At 41.0% G+C, this 14,892-nt stretch overlaps 2 protein-coding genes across 2 annotated transcripts; one reads left to right on the top strand and one right to left on the bottom strand.

The window, feature by feature from the left end:
• The first annotated feature begins 425 nt into the window (after positions 1-425).
• cUnh6orf89 (chromosome Un C6orf89 homolog) lies at positions 426-11,842 on the top strand. The gene is made up of 8 exons (XM_080729094.1): positions 426-563; positions 1,636-1,898; positions 2,865-3,030; positions 3,812-3,960; positions 6,316-6,467; positions 6,901-7,036; positions 8,003-8,126; positions 10,162-11,842. The coding sequence occupies exons 2-8, from the start codon at positions 1,710-1,712 to the stop codon at positions 10,242-10,244; spliced, it is 999 nt and encodes a 332-aa protein (XP_080585220.1). The 5' UTR covers positions 426-563; positions 1,636-1,709; the 3' UTR covers positions 10,245-11,842.
• Positions 11,843-12,521: 679 nt separating this feature from the next.
• On the bottom strand, positions 12,522-14,559 carry LOC308287138 (adenosine receptor A1-like; the record flags this gene model as incomplete). Its single annotated transcript, XM_080728258.1, has 2 exons — positions 12,522-13,182; positions 14,162-14,559. The coding sequence occupies 2 exons, from the start codon at positions 14,557-14,559 to the stop codon at positions 12,522-12,524; spliced, it is 1,059 nt and encodes a 352-aa protein (XP_080584384.1).
• Positions 14,560-14,892: the final 333 nt, after the last annotated feature.

Genomic DNA, 14,892 nt, shown 5'->3' with positions numbered 1-14,892 from the left:
GTTCTGTCACGGTTTGCTGCTGTGTTTACCTCAACTAACATTGGAAGTCACCGGTTGCCCTGACAACCATCTAGCCAATCACAGTGCGACAGCACACCCCAGCATATGGGATGGATTCGAGACGACTGTCAAACGTTCGCTGAATAATTGCGCCCCCTGCTGTAAGATTGTTGTAACCTACTTTGAGACCTAACCTTACCATTAGTGCTCGCAGATTCAAGTATCCCTTCTCCGCAGATTACACATTCTACCCGATAGTATTATATTTGTTTCTTATTATTATTATATTCTTTCTTTCTTTGCTATTTCTTATATAAAGAAATCCCATAAAAGATTAAGATGTTGTGGTATTTAAAGTTTGACTTTGACTTGAATTATTATTTGGAAGTGAATTTGACGAATCTGCTCATCAATAGGGCGAAAAAGGGCGAATAAGGAAGTATTGACACACTCGTACATATATGATTCATGGCGAATTAAGAGCTATTTGAGTTTGTTTTCAAAGGTAAACATGAGGCGCAAGAAACATTGAAGACTTCAGTGGGAGTGGATCCATACTTACGGTAGATTCATTTGGTGATATTAACCGTTTTATCTGTTATCTGAGTCGTTGGAAGAAGTAAACATGCTATGTAAACACCAGCTAATGACTTCTAGTCGTCCCAGTTTGTTTCTGGCTTAACATCACCACGCCTGATTAAAACACTTGTTTTGTTTATTTACGGTATGACAATCCATTGCTTGTTTTACATGCAACTTGAAAAAAAACAACAACACCGATGACTCGTCTTCAAATGAACTATATAGCATTAAGTTTATGGATTGGAGACTCGCCATGTTGCTAACGTTAGCCAGCCACCTGCTTCAACATAAACTGAATTTAATCTAATGCATTGGTTATCAAAGTGGGGTCCGGGGACCCCCAGGGGTCTTTGAGGGAGTTTCAGTGGGTCCCCAGCTAAATGATAGTTAGGAACCAAATGGACACTTATGGGTATGTAACTCAGAGAGCGTACAAATGGGACCAAATGGACCCATTAGTTAAATTAACATTGATTTTACAATATAAATTAGGGTCTCAGAGAGAGAAATACCAATAAATGGGGGTCCCTAGCCTAATGCATTTCAAACTGGGTGTCCTTGAAAGTAAAATGGTTGAGAATCACTGCTATAGATCTATGTATAAATCTTCTCTTATGGGGGTTCCTGGCATATCTATTCAAATGGGGGTCCGCGGGCCAATAAGTGTCAATTTGGCGGTCCTTGACATGAAACATTTTGAGAACCACTGATCCAATGTTAGACTGCTTTTGGGTTATTCAGTCTGTAATCTATGTCAGTGGTTCCCAACCTTTTCAGGCCGCTAGCCCGCTACCCCCAAAATAATCATATTTGAACTGGGGATCCTGCACAAGCACTTGTTGTTGGCAATACATTTAGTTTGACTCGATCTATTCCATTGTGAAAATAACCGATCCCCCCGAGGGTCCCGACCCACAGGTCGAGAACCATTGATCTATGTAACATTAGCCTGTCTGGAGGCCAAACGTAATCCTGACTTCATAACCTCATATTGTGTGTGTGTGTGTGTGCGTGCGTGCGTGCATGGGTGCGCACGCTTGTGCATGTGTGCAGGTGACATTATGTGCATGAGGTCTGTGGTGGTTGAAGAGCACCGGGCCCATACTGACTGACACTAATAAAGTGCTATGGGGACGACCATGAGTGAGCCGTGCATCTACGACAAGCTGTCAGAGAGCATCGACATCCTCCGGCAGTCCGGCTACCGCTATGGCATGTCGGAGAGAGAGATCGAGAAGTTCATCAAGCAGGTGCTGGAGACCAACGAACCCAGAAGAGACCCTCCTCAGTTTCCCATCCTGCGAGCTACCATCAAGGTTTGACCTCAGTCTGTTGAACGAGTGCCTTCGATATCGTCACTGTCAGGCAGAAACCTTGTATCTCAGTTTCAAATTTTGTATTTTGTTCCGTAAATTAAAGCCAGACTCCATCATACAAAAGTGTCGCACAAAAGTAGTGAAAATAGCAGATATACAAGCACACAACGCCTCACAGTGGGAGGCATCGTGTGCTTGTAGATCGTCTGTTTTCACTATTTTAAATCATTTTTAAAATGATGAATTCAAAACGAACGGTTTTGGCAGCTTAAAATTATCACCACTAGAAACAAACCATATTCTTGTATTATTAGGCTGCGTCTAGTAAATCCTTCACTTCTACCAGGCACAGTGGCGGCTAGCCAACCAGAACTGTCAGCATTTAATGTTTTTGAGCTAATTGGATTGGCAAATAATCTATTTGTGTAGTTAATTTGATCACGTTTGTCACATAAAACAACTACAAATCTATCAACATGTCTAAGTGCTTATAATGATTCAGTGCTCCTTACTCTTTACCACTGGTAGACAGTAACAAAGTACAATTAATTGAGTACTGTACTTAAGTACGTATCTGTAGTACTTTACTTGAGTATTTGTTTTTTTCAATACTTGTTGTGAGTGACTTTCACTCCACTACATTTCAAAGACAAATGTCAAATATGGTTTAAATATCAGATCTACAAGCTCACAACGTGTCACAATGACACGCATTGTGAGGTTGTAGATCTGCTATTTTTCTTTTTTGAAAATGAAATGAAATGTACTTTCTAACTTGTACCTTTGAACACTAAGTATTTTAAAATAATGTTGGCTACTCCTACTCAAGTACAAATGTGACAGAGCAACTTTCACTTGTAGTCAAGTTGAGTAATATTTCACTAGGAGTGTACTTTGACTCAAGTACCAGTGTTGAGTACATTGTCCACCACTCTAATACTGTGCCCCTTGCTGTTTACTCCACAGTTTGTTGTAGCGGTGGGCTTTCTGCTAGTGGTGGTGCTGGCCTTCACCTATCCACAGAACCCTCCCCATCTGGGTCTGGTCAACCTGGGGGGACACAACTGGTCCTCGCCTCTCAGTCACATACGCCTGCTGTCTCTGCCTATTGCAAAGAAGTACAACTTACAAGGTTACACACACACACACACACACACACACACACACACACACACACACACACACACACACACACACACACCGTATCCAGAGTGATGAATTAGATTTGAGGGAGTTAAATTAACATAGATGGATAGATAGATAGATAGATAGATAGATAGATAGATAGATAGATAGATAGATAGATACCTTTATTATCCCACAAGCGGAAATCAGTTGCCAATGGAATTGTACTGTGCCCACACACACTTCCTCTGTCTGCATTCTTTCCCTAACCAGCCATCAGCACTACAAGTCTGGATTGTTGTTGTTCTCAGAATGTTCAAAATGGTCCAAATAAGTGAGCCACATCATGGATTCAGATGATGTGATTTGATAATGATTTTACCAATAAAAGTTGTTCTTACTTAGTACTTAAAAAATAATCTTTGATCCTATTCCCATAATAGTGCTAATTCCATGCTCCTTGAGTAGGTTGAGTAATTAATTCTCAGTTATTGTAGATAATTTCCCGTTATGATTACTGTGTTGATCCTGGTGTTACTGTAGGCTCCTAGGGTGCTGCGTTGCTGTCGGCCATCGAGCCTGGCTCTTTAGTAGACTGGTAACGTACGCACCTTGTAGTGGCCCGGGTTCGCCTCCCGGACGTGCCTCGCAGCCTACGCTACATTACTATCACCCTCATACTGTCCAAATGATCTGAGATGATCTCATCCTAATTTATAGTTCTTGAATGTGACTCCATATTAACCTAAACTGACACTTACTGATTATGTCACATTTCTCTCCTGCAGGCTTCCATGAGTGGTGGAGTGCAGCTGCTCTCCGACAGAACCTAGTGAACTGTTCCGGCTGTGCTCAGGTCTCTTCTGTGCTGGAGGTCCCTGAGACCCTTAGAGAGACTGTGTCTCTGCGTAGGGGCCCCCAGCCTGTACTGCTGAAGGTAATGACAACACAATGCATAGCCATGATGCAGTTATGTTGACCATGTTTTTCTTTTACATTGACACAGTTTTACCCCCTTTTTTTAAGCACCAATAGACAAATGCAGAAAGAGCGCTGCCGTGTAGGTGGATTCGTCTATAGAGGATTCATACAAATCATTCAAAATTCTTTCATCACAGCCAGACATACAGACAATAATAGAATATCTACAAGTCACTATCTTGATCCAATGGCACAGTTGTATATAAGGAAAAAAAACTGCTGCATTAAGAACGGCATTCATTTTGAAAAATGAAAATCCTAAATACTTTGAAATGAACTATTCACTGCATCTCTATTTTGTTTCTGATTTTAAACTGCTCCTTCTTGAGCCATAATAAATAAAAAGAAAAGGGTTTCCTCTTCTCATGAATACCACTGTCAAAGTCGTTCAGACAAATGTTGTGCTGAAAAAATCATGTTCAATGTATCTCTTTGAGGGGGAAAACATTGTAATTTAGCATGTGGGGAACTTGATTCAACCAGTAATACCAATTGAGGAATGAAAAGACATCCATGCCAGAAAGGGAAGTTAACATGAACCTTTAGTCCAATGTCCAGACTTACAGTATAAGTATAGGGAGACCATATTTTCAACCCACCAAACCGAGACCCTTAAATTAATGTGCATGTTCATGCACAGTGTACACCCACCCATTCATGCACGCGTAGTGATGGGTATCGTTAGGACTTCGGTTCTGCTTATCGGTTCTGGTTCCTAACAGTTCCCTATTTCGGTTCCAAAATGGTAAAAATAAGAGGTCAATTGTTTATTTAGTAAAAGTAACTTCATTCTTTTAAAGGACCACTTCACCTCTGGGACAACCAGATCTTATTTTATTGTTGTTTGGGACACGATCAACACAATCCTAAATTATGTTTTGTGTTCAATCTGTGTTTTTAGATATTTTAGTATTTCAGCATGCAACAACTGGTCATATGATGCATTTTGCATCATATGACCAGTTGTTGCATGCTGAAATAATACATTTTCTTACTAAAATACTAAAATCACAGATTGAACATAAAACATAACTCAGGATTATGTTGATCGTGTCCCAAACAACAATAAAATAAGATCTCGTTGTCCCAGAGGTGAAGTGGTCCTTTAAGCCTTTATAGTCAATTTAAGACATTTAATGAATAGAGTAACATCCTCTCCTTTATTCCGGCAAAATCTCAATATTCCGACGGCCTGAACGTCCGACGACACGGAGATCCGAATCCTATGTCCCAGAGAGAGAGAGGCCCCCCCCCCCCATGCGCAGAGGTTGGCATGATCCAAATAATTAATTAATTAGCCTAAAAGCCAGCAAATAAATAGCCAAATCTGAGCACATATCAATATATAAGGCCAAATCTCATTAAAAAAGTATAAAAGCTATTTGAGATGTTTATAGATTAGAATCTTTACACACCTGTTTCCAAATAATTAATTATATAATTCCAGTTCACTGCATATTATGTAGGTCATTTCAATTAAGCTCTCGCACTCACTGTCAGCGCTGAGCAGCTCCCTTAGTTTAAACTATAGGCTATAAAATGACACATAGGCTATATAGAATGGATTTTCAGCCAAGAAGTTGTGAATGAAAACGTAGGCCTGTGCTTTCTTATTGTTCTCACCTCAAGTAAACGCTGGATTATTATTTCTTCAAATTGACTGGATCCAACCTTGGTCACACAATAAGAATAAGAGGTAACATCCAGGTTTTTATCCATTATGCTTTCACATCAAACAAAGTAATCACTCAACCTATGTGTGAGTGTGACCAAGTTTAACATCTTAAACATCACATGCTGCAAGCGTCGGCAACCTCAGTCAGCCGCCTCTCCTCCTCTTTCTCTCCTCCTCCTGTGTGTCTCCGCTCTCATAGGCTACTAAATTGAACAGCCTTTCGGACTTTAAGTCTCTCGGACTTTAAGGCCATCGGAAAATCACCACGCGCCCCTTTATTCCAACAGTTCTTTTTTGTGTGGATAATACAGTGATAGATTGCAGCATGTTTTTTTTCCTCCTTAAAAAAGGTGGAATGCAACCGCTGAAAATGGTTATTTTAATTACCGTATGCTGAAAACTGGTACTATTTGGTAGTGAAGTTTGAAAAACAGAGACTCTTAAGACTTACAGAGTGCGCATTGTACATTCCTTTATAAGTTTGAAAAACAGAACATTCGAGTTATAGATAGTACACAGACCTTGAAACCAACCGAGGCGTCTTGTACCCCTAAGTAAGTAGCCTAAAAACAACGTTCTTTCTTGCATTCTCTCATCCCTCTCTGCTCCTGTACACCATCCTGTGGGTCTGTCCAGGGAGGGAAGTCTCTTTGCCTGCAGCGACAGCAGCTGGAGGAACTCTACTCGGCACACTCAGGCTCCATGGCCATTCTACTGGAGGAGGAGGACAGCTTACTGGCCTATGAACAAGGCTTCCCTCAAGGGCCTGCCAACTTCACCCTGCTCTGGTAAATGTCCCTCACTTTCTCTGTCACTCATTTCTCTGAGTCACGTGATGTTTTAGAGTAGGCAGCTCACCCTGTATTTATGCGTGTGACATCATCATCATACCCGGAAGTTATGCGGGAACGCCTACTGAGTGGCAAAAAACTACTTCCTGGCCTTGAAAGCCCATACATCCAAACAAAAGTCCTATCTGATTGCATAAAACAACATTAAACGACGTTAACTCAGTTTGCCCCTTCATTTGCCACTCGATTTGCCATTCACTTCATGCATGCGCATACCCTCTATTGTGACATATACTGTTATAAGCGTATGAGATTCATGTTGTCTTCCAGTAATGGATTCCATCAGCAGGCTTGCAAAAACATCTATTGTTTCATACACATCATCACTGTCAATTAAATCCTTCTACGTTATGTGTCTTTCTTTAACTAGGAGATTCAACTCTGCAACCAGAGAAAAGGTACTGCGGTGGCTGTTCCCTAAAGCAGAGCTCTGTCCCCTGCTGGACAGTGCTGGTACTACACTACAGCGCTGCCTGGTCACCCACAGCACAAACACACAGAGCACGGTAAGTTTATTAGGTGTGTGCTTACTTGGGGGTTTACTTGCATGTGTTTTTTGTCAGAGAGCGGTTTAACATTTATATATATGTGTGATGTGGAAGACTGGAAGTACAAAGTATATGCTTGTGTTAGCCTGGTTCCAGCTCATAGAGTGGACTGTTTCTCTGGTCTGGAATTGTGTTCATAATAAGTGATTTCTGGAGCCGAAATTACGGCTCCTCCAATTAGCGCAGGGGGTGGGGGTGGGTTTAACAAATAACCAATCCGTGCCGTCAAAGTCCCTCCCCACCAGAAATCGCTCAAACAGGGCACAATGTCAGACTCAAGCTTCAGCTGAGTCTGAAATCAGGCTAATGCTTGTGTGTCTGTATCTGCTGCAGTTTTTCAACTTGGTCTGAAGCCTAATTCAGACCAAGTTGAAATTTCCGACCACTTGCAACAGAATTCCCAAAACGGTGGTTTGCAACATTTCTAAAACTGGACAGTACACATCCAGGCCACTTCCTTGATGCACAAACCTCAATACCTGACAGACAGCACAATATATCCATATTATATTGTTAGACAACCACCACTAGCAATACCAGCAATGTCCTTCCAGGCTATGGAATATCCTTCCCGATTATGGGAATGAAAACTGGGTGCTCGGTGAACCAATATTTCCTGACAATCAATCAATGTGTTTTGTATAAATGTCTTGTGACGTCATTTGGGACCTCATCAATTTGGCAACCTGCGGGATATGGGAATGTAACAGTTGCAGGAGCAAGATAAACACAGAAATCATACTACTGGCCATGACCTATGATGCATTCGGAAACTTGTTGCTTGGTATTTGGCACATTGAATCTCATGAGACTCAATAAGCCGGCATCAGCCGACCTGCGATTCTTCTGTACAACATTCTAAACATGTTTTGTCTCATGGTGACTCTTTGGTCTAAAGTTGGCTTCATGTGGTGTGTGTTCCAGGGTGTTGTTGTGCTGGGCTGGTTGGTGGTTGGAGAGGGGCTGCCCACAGTCCGTGTGCTCCCTGTCCACCGGTGTCAGAAACACTGCAGCTCCTTCAATCTCTGGCTAGGACCTGGTGACATGGGTAAGGACTTCACTTATACACAGTACACTAGAGTTCTTCACGCCCCCCCCCCCCCCCCCCCCCCCCCGATTCCGAAATTACTCGAGAGGACCCAAGACCTGTGCGGTCCGTTCTGTGTTTTATCATAATCACTCGGGGCTGGGCCGGAATCGGTCACATTGCCTCGGAACTCGGGTCTATCATTATGTCTAATTCCCGAGTGTGATTGTGTGTGCGGCACGCAGCACTGATGAGGAGAAATGCAATGAAGTGTTGTTTAACTTGTTTTAGGCTGGTTTAGGATCAGAATACTGCAGCACAACAAAAACTAGAATGGAAATATTCCAATATTAAGCTGTTTCGCTTGTCGTTTTCTTTTGCATAAAGAATAATATAAAATTCGGCTACACCAATGTACTTGACTGTTTTGCATTTCTGTCTTATAAATTATTCAAGCATTTCTGTCTAATAAATTATTCAATCAGTCAATTTACAATGCTTTAGGCCTAATCACGACCCACCCGTGGGTCAAATATTTTGTACTTTTACTTGTAACTAAATGTTGATGCCAACACTTTTGTACTTTTACTCATATACATTTTGAATTCTGGACTTTCACTTGTTTTCTATAAATTTCTGCAGTGTTAATACTTTTGGTCAAGTAGCCTATTATTGCTATCAAAATATCAATGGCGATCAATAGTAGGCTATGATACCCTTAATTTTACATAAGGACAAAACATCTATTGTCTATAAAGTACCCGGAATGCAAGTACTTAGTACTTTTAAATGTACTTAGTTACTTTACAACACTGATGACTGGCCATATCACGCCAACAGTAACTGTTTGTAAATACTCAAAATGCAAATATTTTACTTTTACACCACTACAATGATTGTGATGTAATTTTCCACCATTTGGGTATTTTTACTTTTGGTACTGTAAGTATATTTAGATGGCAATACTTGGTACTTTTACAGTAACACAGTAGGTTAACACATTCGAACACAGACCTTGTTTTACTTGTAACAGAGTAGTTTTACTTGGGTAAAAAGTAACACATGCAAACACAGGCCTTGTTTTACTTGTAACAGAGTAGTTTTACTTAGGTAAAAAGTAACACACGCAAACACAGGCCTTGTTTTACTTAGGTAAAAACATTTGAGTACTTTTTCCATCTCGCAGCATCCACGGGTGTTTGCTCCATTGGTGTTGTAAAAAGATTGGGGCAAAACACATGCAGGCAGTGAGAAATAGACATCCATGCCTTGATTTCATCCAAAACATATTAATCCTAAAATCGGAAATGTTATTGGAGCCTATACCAGCAGAAAGAGACCATACTTATTTGTTTGTGACGTTGCTGCTCGCACATTCAACTGTGCACACGGGGAGAAGGGTGGGGGGGGGGGATCTGGACTAGTAGCATGAGGGGCACAAAGCAACTACAGAAGCCCACAACAACAAGAGCGCTCGAAATTTGCACTGGCGAGTGCAAACGAACGTGATGTGAGCTTAGCTCCGCCAGCCTGAGGAGTCGAGTCTGAATTTTCGAGCGCTTCCTGATCACGTGACTGCAGGTCTGATTTTGGAAGCTGTGTATTGAGCTGTTCGCTTCACTCAACAGCTAAAAAGTTGAGCTATGTTGTGCAATGCATGCATAGTTGCGTACCATACTGCAAGGAATACTTCATAGAATAGCCTAAAGCGATCTCTTCTTTTGTTTTGATGTTATTATAGATTCCATGGCAACCAGCAACATTGTACAATAATAAGCCTACATTTATCCAACACAATAAAGTTTGCATCTGTCAATCAGTGGGACAACGCACTGCAGCAGTGAGTCACTGGACCTCGGCACGTGAAAGGCAGAGGCACGCACATGGTCAGGTCTCTCAGAATCTCGGAAATAATTGGTTTCGGGACAAATTTTACAGGTTACGGTACGGATCTGTCAAAAAAAGAAAGTCTTGGAGCGGCTCAGAATCAGACTAAATTGTTACGGGCCACGCTACTCTACAAGCCACTAACCGTTTTCTTCTTTGACCTGACTAGTGTATGCTGATTCCCGTTACTGGCTGATGGAGCTCTTCCCTGGGAGGGGCCAAAACATCATCTGTGATGGTTCAACCATTTGAAGAGGAGTCCCTAATATGGACAGTAAAGTTAAAAGGGAAAGGGGGAGCAAGAGCAAGGACTTGGACATTCTTTACTCCGATGGAAGAACTCTCTCTCTCTCTTATCCACAATGCTGCCAGTTGGCTAAAAGATGTGTCATTTCTTGTTCGGGTGTATTGTGACTAATATTAGAGTTGTTTGGCCTTTATTGGGACTGCACACAAAATATGAAAACTTGAGAACAAAAGGTTTCCTCACTTGTGTCTCTAAAAAGTCTTAAAAGCCCAAGTCTTAAAAATCTTAATCTGCTGACATTTCTGTTAACTTAATGCCTATTACCAAATTCATTATGTAATACTAAACACTTCTGGTTCAATATTTCCATAACTACTCCAAGTCTGACAGTATCTAGTTCTCTGTTTTTCATCAAGTTGGATCAGGACCCAAAAGTGGATCTTGAGCCGTTCTCACAGGGCCACGGACAAATAACTTTAACAGAGGAATATATTTTATTATTTAATATACTGTATTTGATTCTGCCTTCGTGGTCTGTGCAAAACTGAGATCCTATTTATCTAGGTATAAATGGAAAGCTAATGTCTTGTCTCACATTTGAGTATATTGTACTTTCTTTCGGAGATGGCTGGGGTGTTTTATGATGCTTTTGCACCGTGGAACAGGTGGGCTTGGTGTCCCATTGAGAAGAATGGGACAAAATAAATGGCTCATATGACATTGTGGCACTGCTCATGTAAAATACCTGTTTCACAATATGTCAGGTTTAAAGTTAATGAGATGAATGTTGTGTGTGTGTGGTCGGTGTGTGGTTTGTCAGCTGTTGAATTCATGTTCCTTTCAGCTATGATTGGCTGTGCTTGTGCCATAGCTTTTAAGGGGATCTCTGTTATTTTAAAGTTGGGTGCCTCTCTCAGCCTATACATTTTGTCAAATTTCTTTGCTAATTGTCATTGTTGCTTTTCTGTCCTTTTGCCTGTAAAAGCACTTTATTGAGCCAGTATTTAATTGTCATATTCAGTTATTTGGTTCTTTAATAGAATTTTGCCAATCACTCTTAATTTAATTTAATTTAATCAGCATTTTCAATGACTTTGAAAATGATTTTGTAACCTATTGTGATCAACAAACTGCATTTGTTCTTTTAAGTTGAGCAACAATATTTACAAGTCAGAATCTAAGGCGTTGTATTAAAGACACAAAAGACAAGCGGATGAAAATGTATGTTTTGATAAAACCTTGTTTTTTTTTCTATTAAAATTAAATTACTGAAGTTCAGGTAGATTTGTGGTAGCTAGTATGCTGGATTGTCAAAAATGATAAAACTAAAGCATCAATCCGGACAACCTGTAAGCTTATTTTAAAATATACCTGTGACTGTGACACAGTCACAGATGTTTTAAAATATAGCTGTGACACTGTCACAGATGTTGGCTTACAACTGAACTGAGTAGTCGGTATAGGACAGGACTACAGGTAATTTGTAGGTAAACTACCCATAAAATCGTTAGAAAGAGATACTATATTAAATGTGAAACATTACTAACCCACTTCTCAGATGTACAGTATATCAATGTCTTATGGAATGAAAAAATATGCTAAATGGAATCACAAATAAAGAACAATATTTTGGTGAAATTATCAAACTACAAATAATCCTTTACAGATTTTCACAGCCATTTAATAACAGATGGAGGAATTCTGATTCATAAAGAAGTTAACCGCTAATATTATAATTGTTTATTTGATTATATTTGTGTTTTATTCCTACACAAATCAAAATAATTTCCAAGATAGTGGTGTCATAAAACTTGCAGAACTGGAACTAGGTCACGGGTACATGAAATCGGAAATGAACCTTAACCATCTTAAGCTTTTAAACAAAGTGGAAGTTCCATTTCCTGTCAGCAAAACCATTTCCGCAATAGGCCCACTGTACACGACTCCATGCAGCTTTTGATAAAATTGCGGTCATAGTAAAAAGATTCTGTAATATGAAATCATTACACATAATGACCAATCTTCCATTCATTTCACCATCTAAATTAGATGGTGAAATGAATGGAGGATTGGGCTTTATGTGTAATGATTTCATATAGAGTACTTTAACATTTTGACAAGATTGCTCTATAAATACTGCCTTGTACTGTACAAGTGTTCGTAAAGCACAGAGAATGAATTTCATTGTGGGGTGAAAAAATCATCAACTGAACCTCTGGAACAAAGGAGACCATTAAGCTTATACTGCATGTAGGTTAAGAAGGTTAGGAATGTTGTTTTTGTCATGAAGGTTTAGGTTGTTTTTGTCCTTTTTGACCGCTGCTTAAATTGTTGTCGCTCTGACTGCTCTGACTTCCTTGCTGGTCTTCACCACATACAAAATATAGTTTCCATATCCTCTGGTAGGCCAACTTGATCTTTTTGATTTTGAACGGATAGACCACTGGGTTGACAGCTGAGTTAGCATGGGACAGCAGGATGCCGATGTAGAACGCTGTGTTGGGTACGTTTGTTGTCCTGGAAAAGTAGGTCATACAGTTCATAATGTGTAGAGGGAGCCAACCAAGGGCGAAAAGGGCCAAGACTAGAGACAGAGATCCTGCCAGGCGTCTCTCTTTCTGGAGGTGGGCATGGGACTGGGAGCCGCTTCCCGGTCCTTCTCGGAGATGCCTCCGGATGGTACAGAATATGTAGCAGTACAGTGCAGTCATAACCAGTAAGGGTGTCAGCGTGCAGAGGAAGAAGTTGAAGTAAACCAGATATGAGAATGGAATAACGGCTACGAACTCGCAGACAATGGTAGATGAGTTTGCTGATGAATTGTCGGAGACATTTTCATGATTGTGCCATCCAAACATCGGGGTGAAACTCAGCAGTATGGCCACAAGCCAGCACACAGCGACCACCAGCAAAGACCGTCTTTGTGTTACAGTTCTTTTGTACCTGTACAGAAGAGAATTGTTGGTATGATATGTGCAGTCCACACGGTCATGAAAACGATTAAGCATGCACTTAATGACACTGTCAGTAAAATCAGTTTTTACCTCTCAATAGTTATTAATTATAATTCTTGTGTGTGTGCGTGCGTGCGTGCGTGCGTGTGTGTGTGTGTGTGTGTGTGTGTGTGTATGCGTGCGTGCGTGTTTGTGCAAGTAAGCTAAACATAGGCTACTAAAGTAGCTTACTATGCATGCACAACAGGGCCCTGCATACCAAATACCAGAAAGCTCGCCCTAAGACACAGTCACCTCGGGCGTCTATCCGGCAGAACGGTAGAATGGTCTCTGCCTGGAATTCCTAAACGTAACCTCGGTAAACTATGCCTAAACGGTTAAACTTAACCTTATTCCTAATCTTAAAGGACGACTTTGCCACTTTTCAGCCTATCTTCATATAATAGGTCCTCACTAATGTTCATAATAAAATAGCAAAAAAATAAAAGATCTACTTGGTCCAAGTCTCTTAGGAGAGCTGTGGGAAGTCCAGAAATCCACAGTCTTGTGACATCATCGTTTGACAGATCTTTTTTCAAACAATATTTTTGAAAAAACAATGACTTCCACTTTAACATTGCAACTTTTTCAGGAATAGAAAGCCTGCATTTTCTATTAGCTTGGATTCGCCATTGATGATTTCACAAGACGATGGGTTTCTGACCTGCCCACATGCAGCCCTCCTCTGAGGCAAAATGATGCTATTTTATCATGAACGTTAATGAGGACCAATTATATGAAGATAGGTTGAAAAGTGGTGAAGTTGTCCTTTAACCTCAGTAAAACTATGCCTAACCCTAAGGTTATTTCTAACCTTATATTCAGTAAAACCGGCGTGAGGTTGGCGGAAAGAAATTAAGGCGAGCATTCCGGGTTCCTACTGTTTTCAAGGCTAAAACTGTGCATGCTGCAGATCAGAGACAGCTCACCTGAGAGGCATGAAAACACGGAGGTAGCGATCCACAGCGATTGCCAGTAGAGACAAAACTGATGCCACTGTCAGCAGGATCACCACGCAGTTGATGAAAAGACACGAGAGGAACGAGGTCCTTGGCCGTCCATTCACCACCACGGCGATCGGTATGGTCACACAGCCCACCATGAAGTCGGCCACTGCCAGAGAGACTATGAAGAGGAAGGTGGGCTGTCGCAGGTGTTCACTGGAACCCACAGCCCAGATCACCAGCATGTTACCCAGGCAGCAGCCAATGGCTATCAACACTTCCAGTGCTGAGTAGAGCACTGTTCCCATGTCCACTGTGTCAGCTATCACACTGTTAGGACCAACAACAGTGTTGTTGATCACTGGCATGATGATGGTGGACATCCTGAGAAGTGAATAAACTGAGTAGTGCAGCGTCTTTTATCTTGTCTTGTGCAACTTAAGAGGAAGTAACTTTGTTTGCCTTTTCTTTCGTTCTGAGGTCTGGTAGAACATTGACAGGCAAATGTATAAACCACACAGAAGGCCAATAAACCGCAAGATTATATTTGCTCTCATTATATCACACACCCATCTCTGAGGTCGTGATTCATGTGTTTAAACATATAGGCCTATATACAGTCAGCAGGTTGGAAAAGGGTTATTACTACTACTTGCAGAGCATGCAAGTAGGGTGATGAGCTCTGATAGAGAACATCTACCAGAGTTCAGAGTCTG

Source organism: Nannobrachium achirus (assembly GCF_963921795.1).
Source record: "Nannobrachium achirus genome assembly, chromosome: 6".
Classification (NCBI taxonomy): Eukaryota; Metazoa; Chordata; class Actinopteri; order Myctophiformes; family Myctophidae; genus Nannobrachium; species Nannobrachium achirus.
The sequence above is the reverse complement of the archived record's forward strand: the minus strand, read 5'-3'. Positions and strand labels throughout refer to the sequence as shown.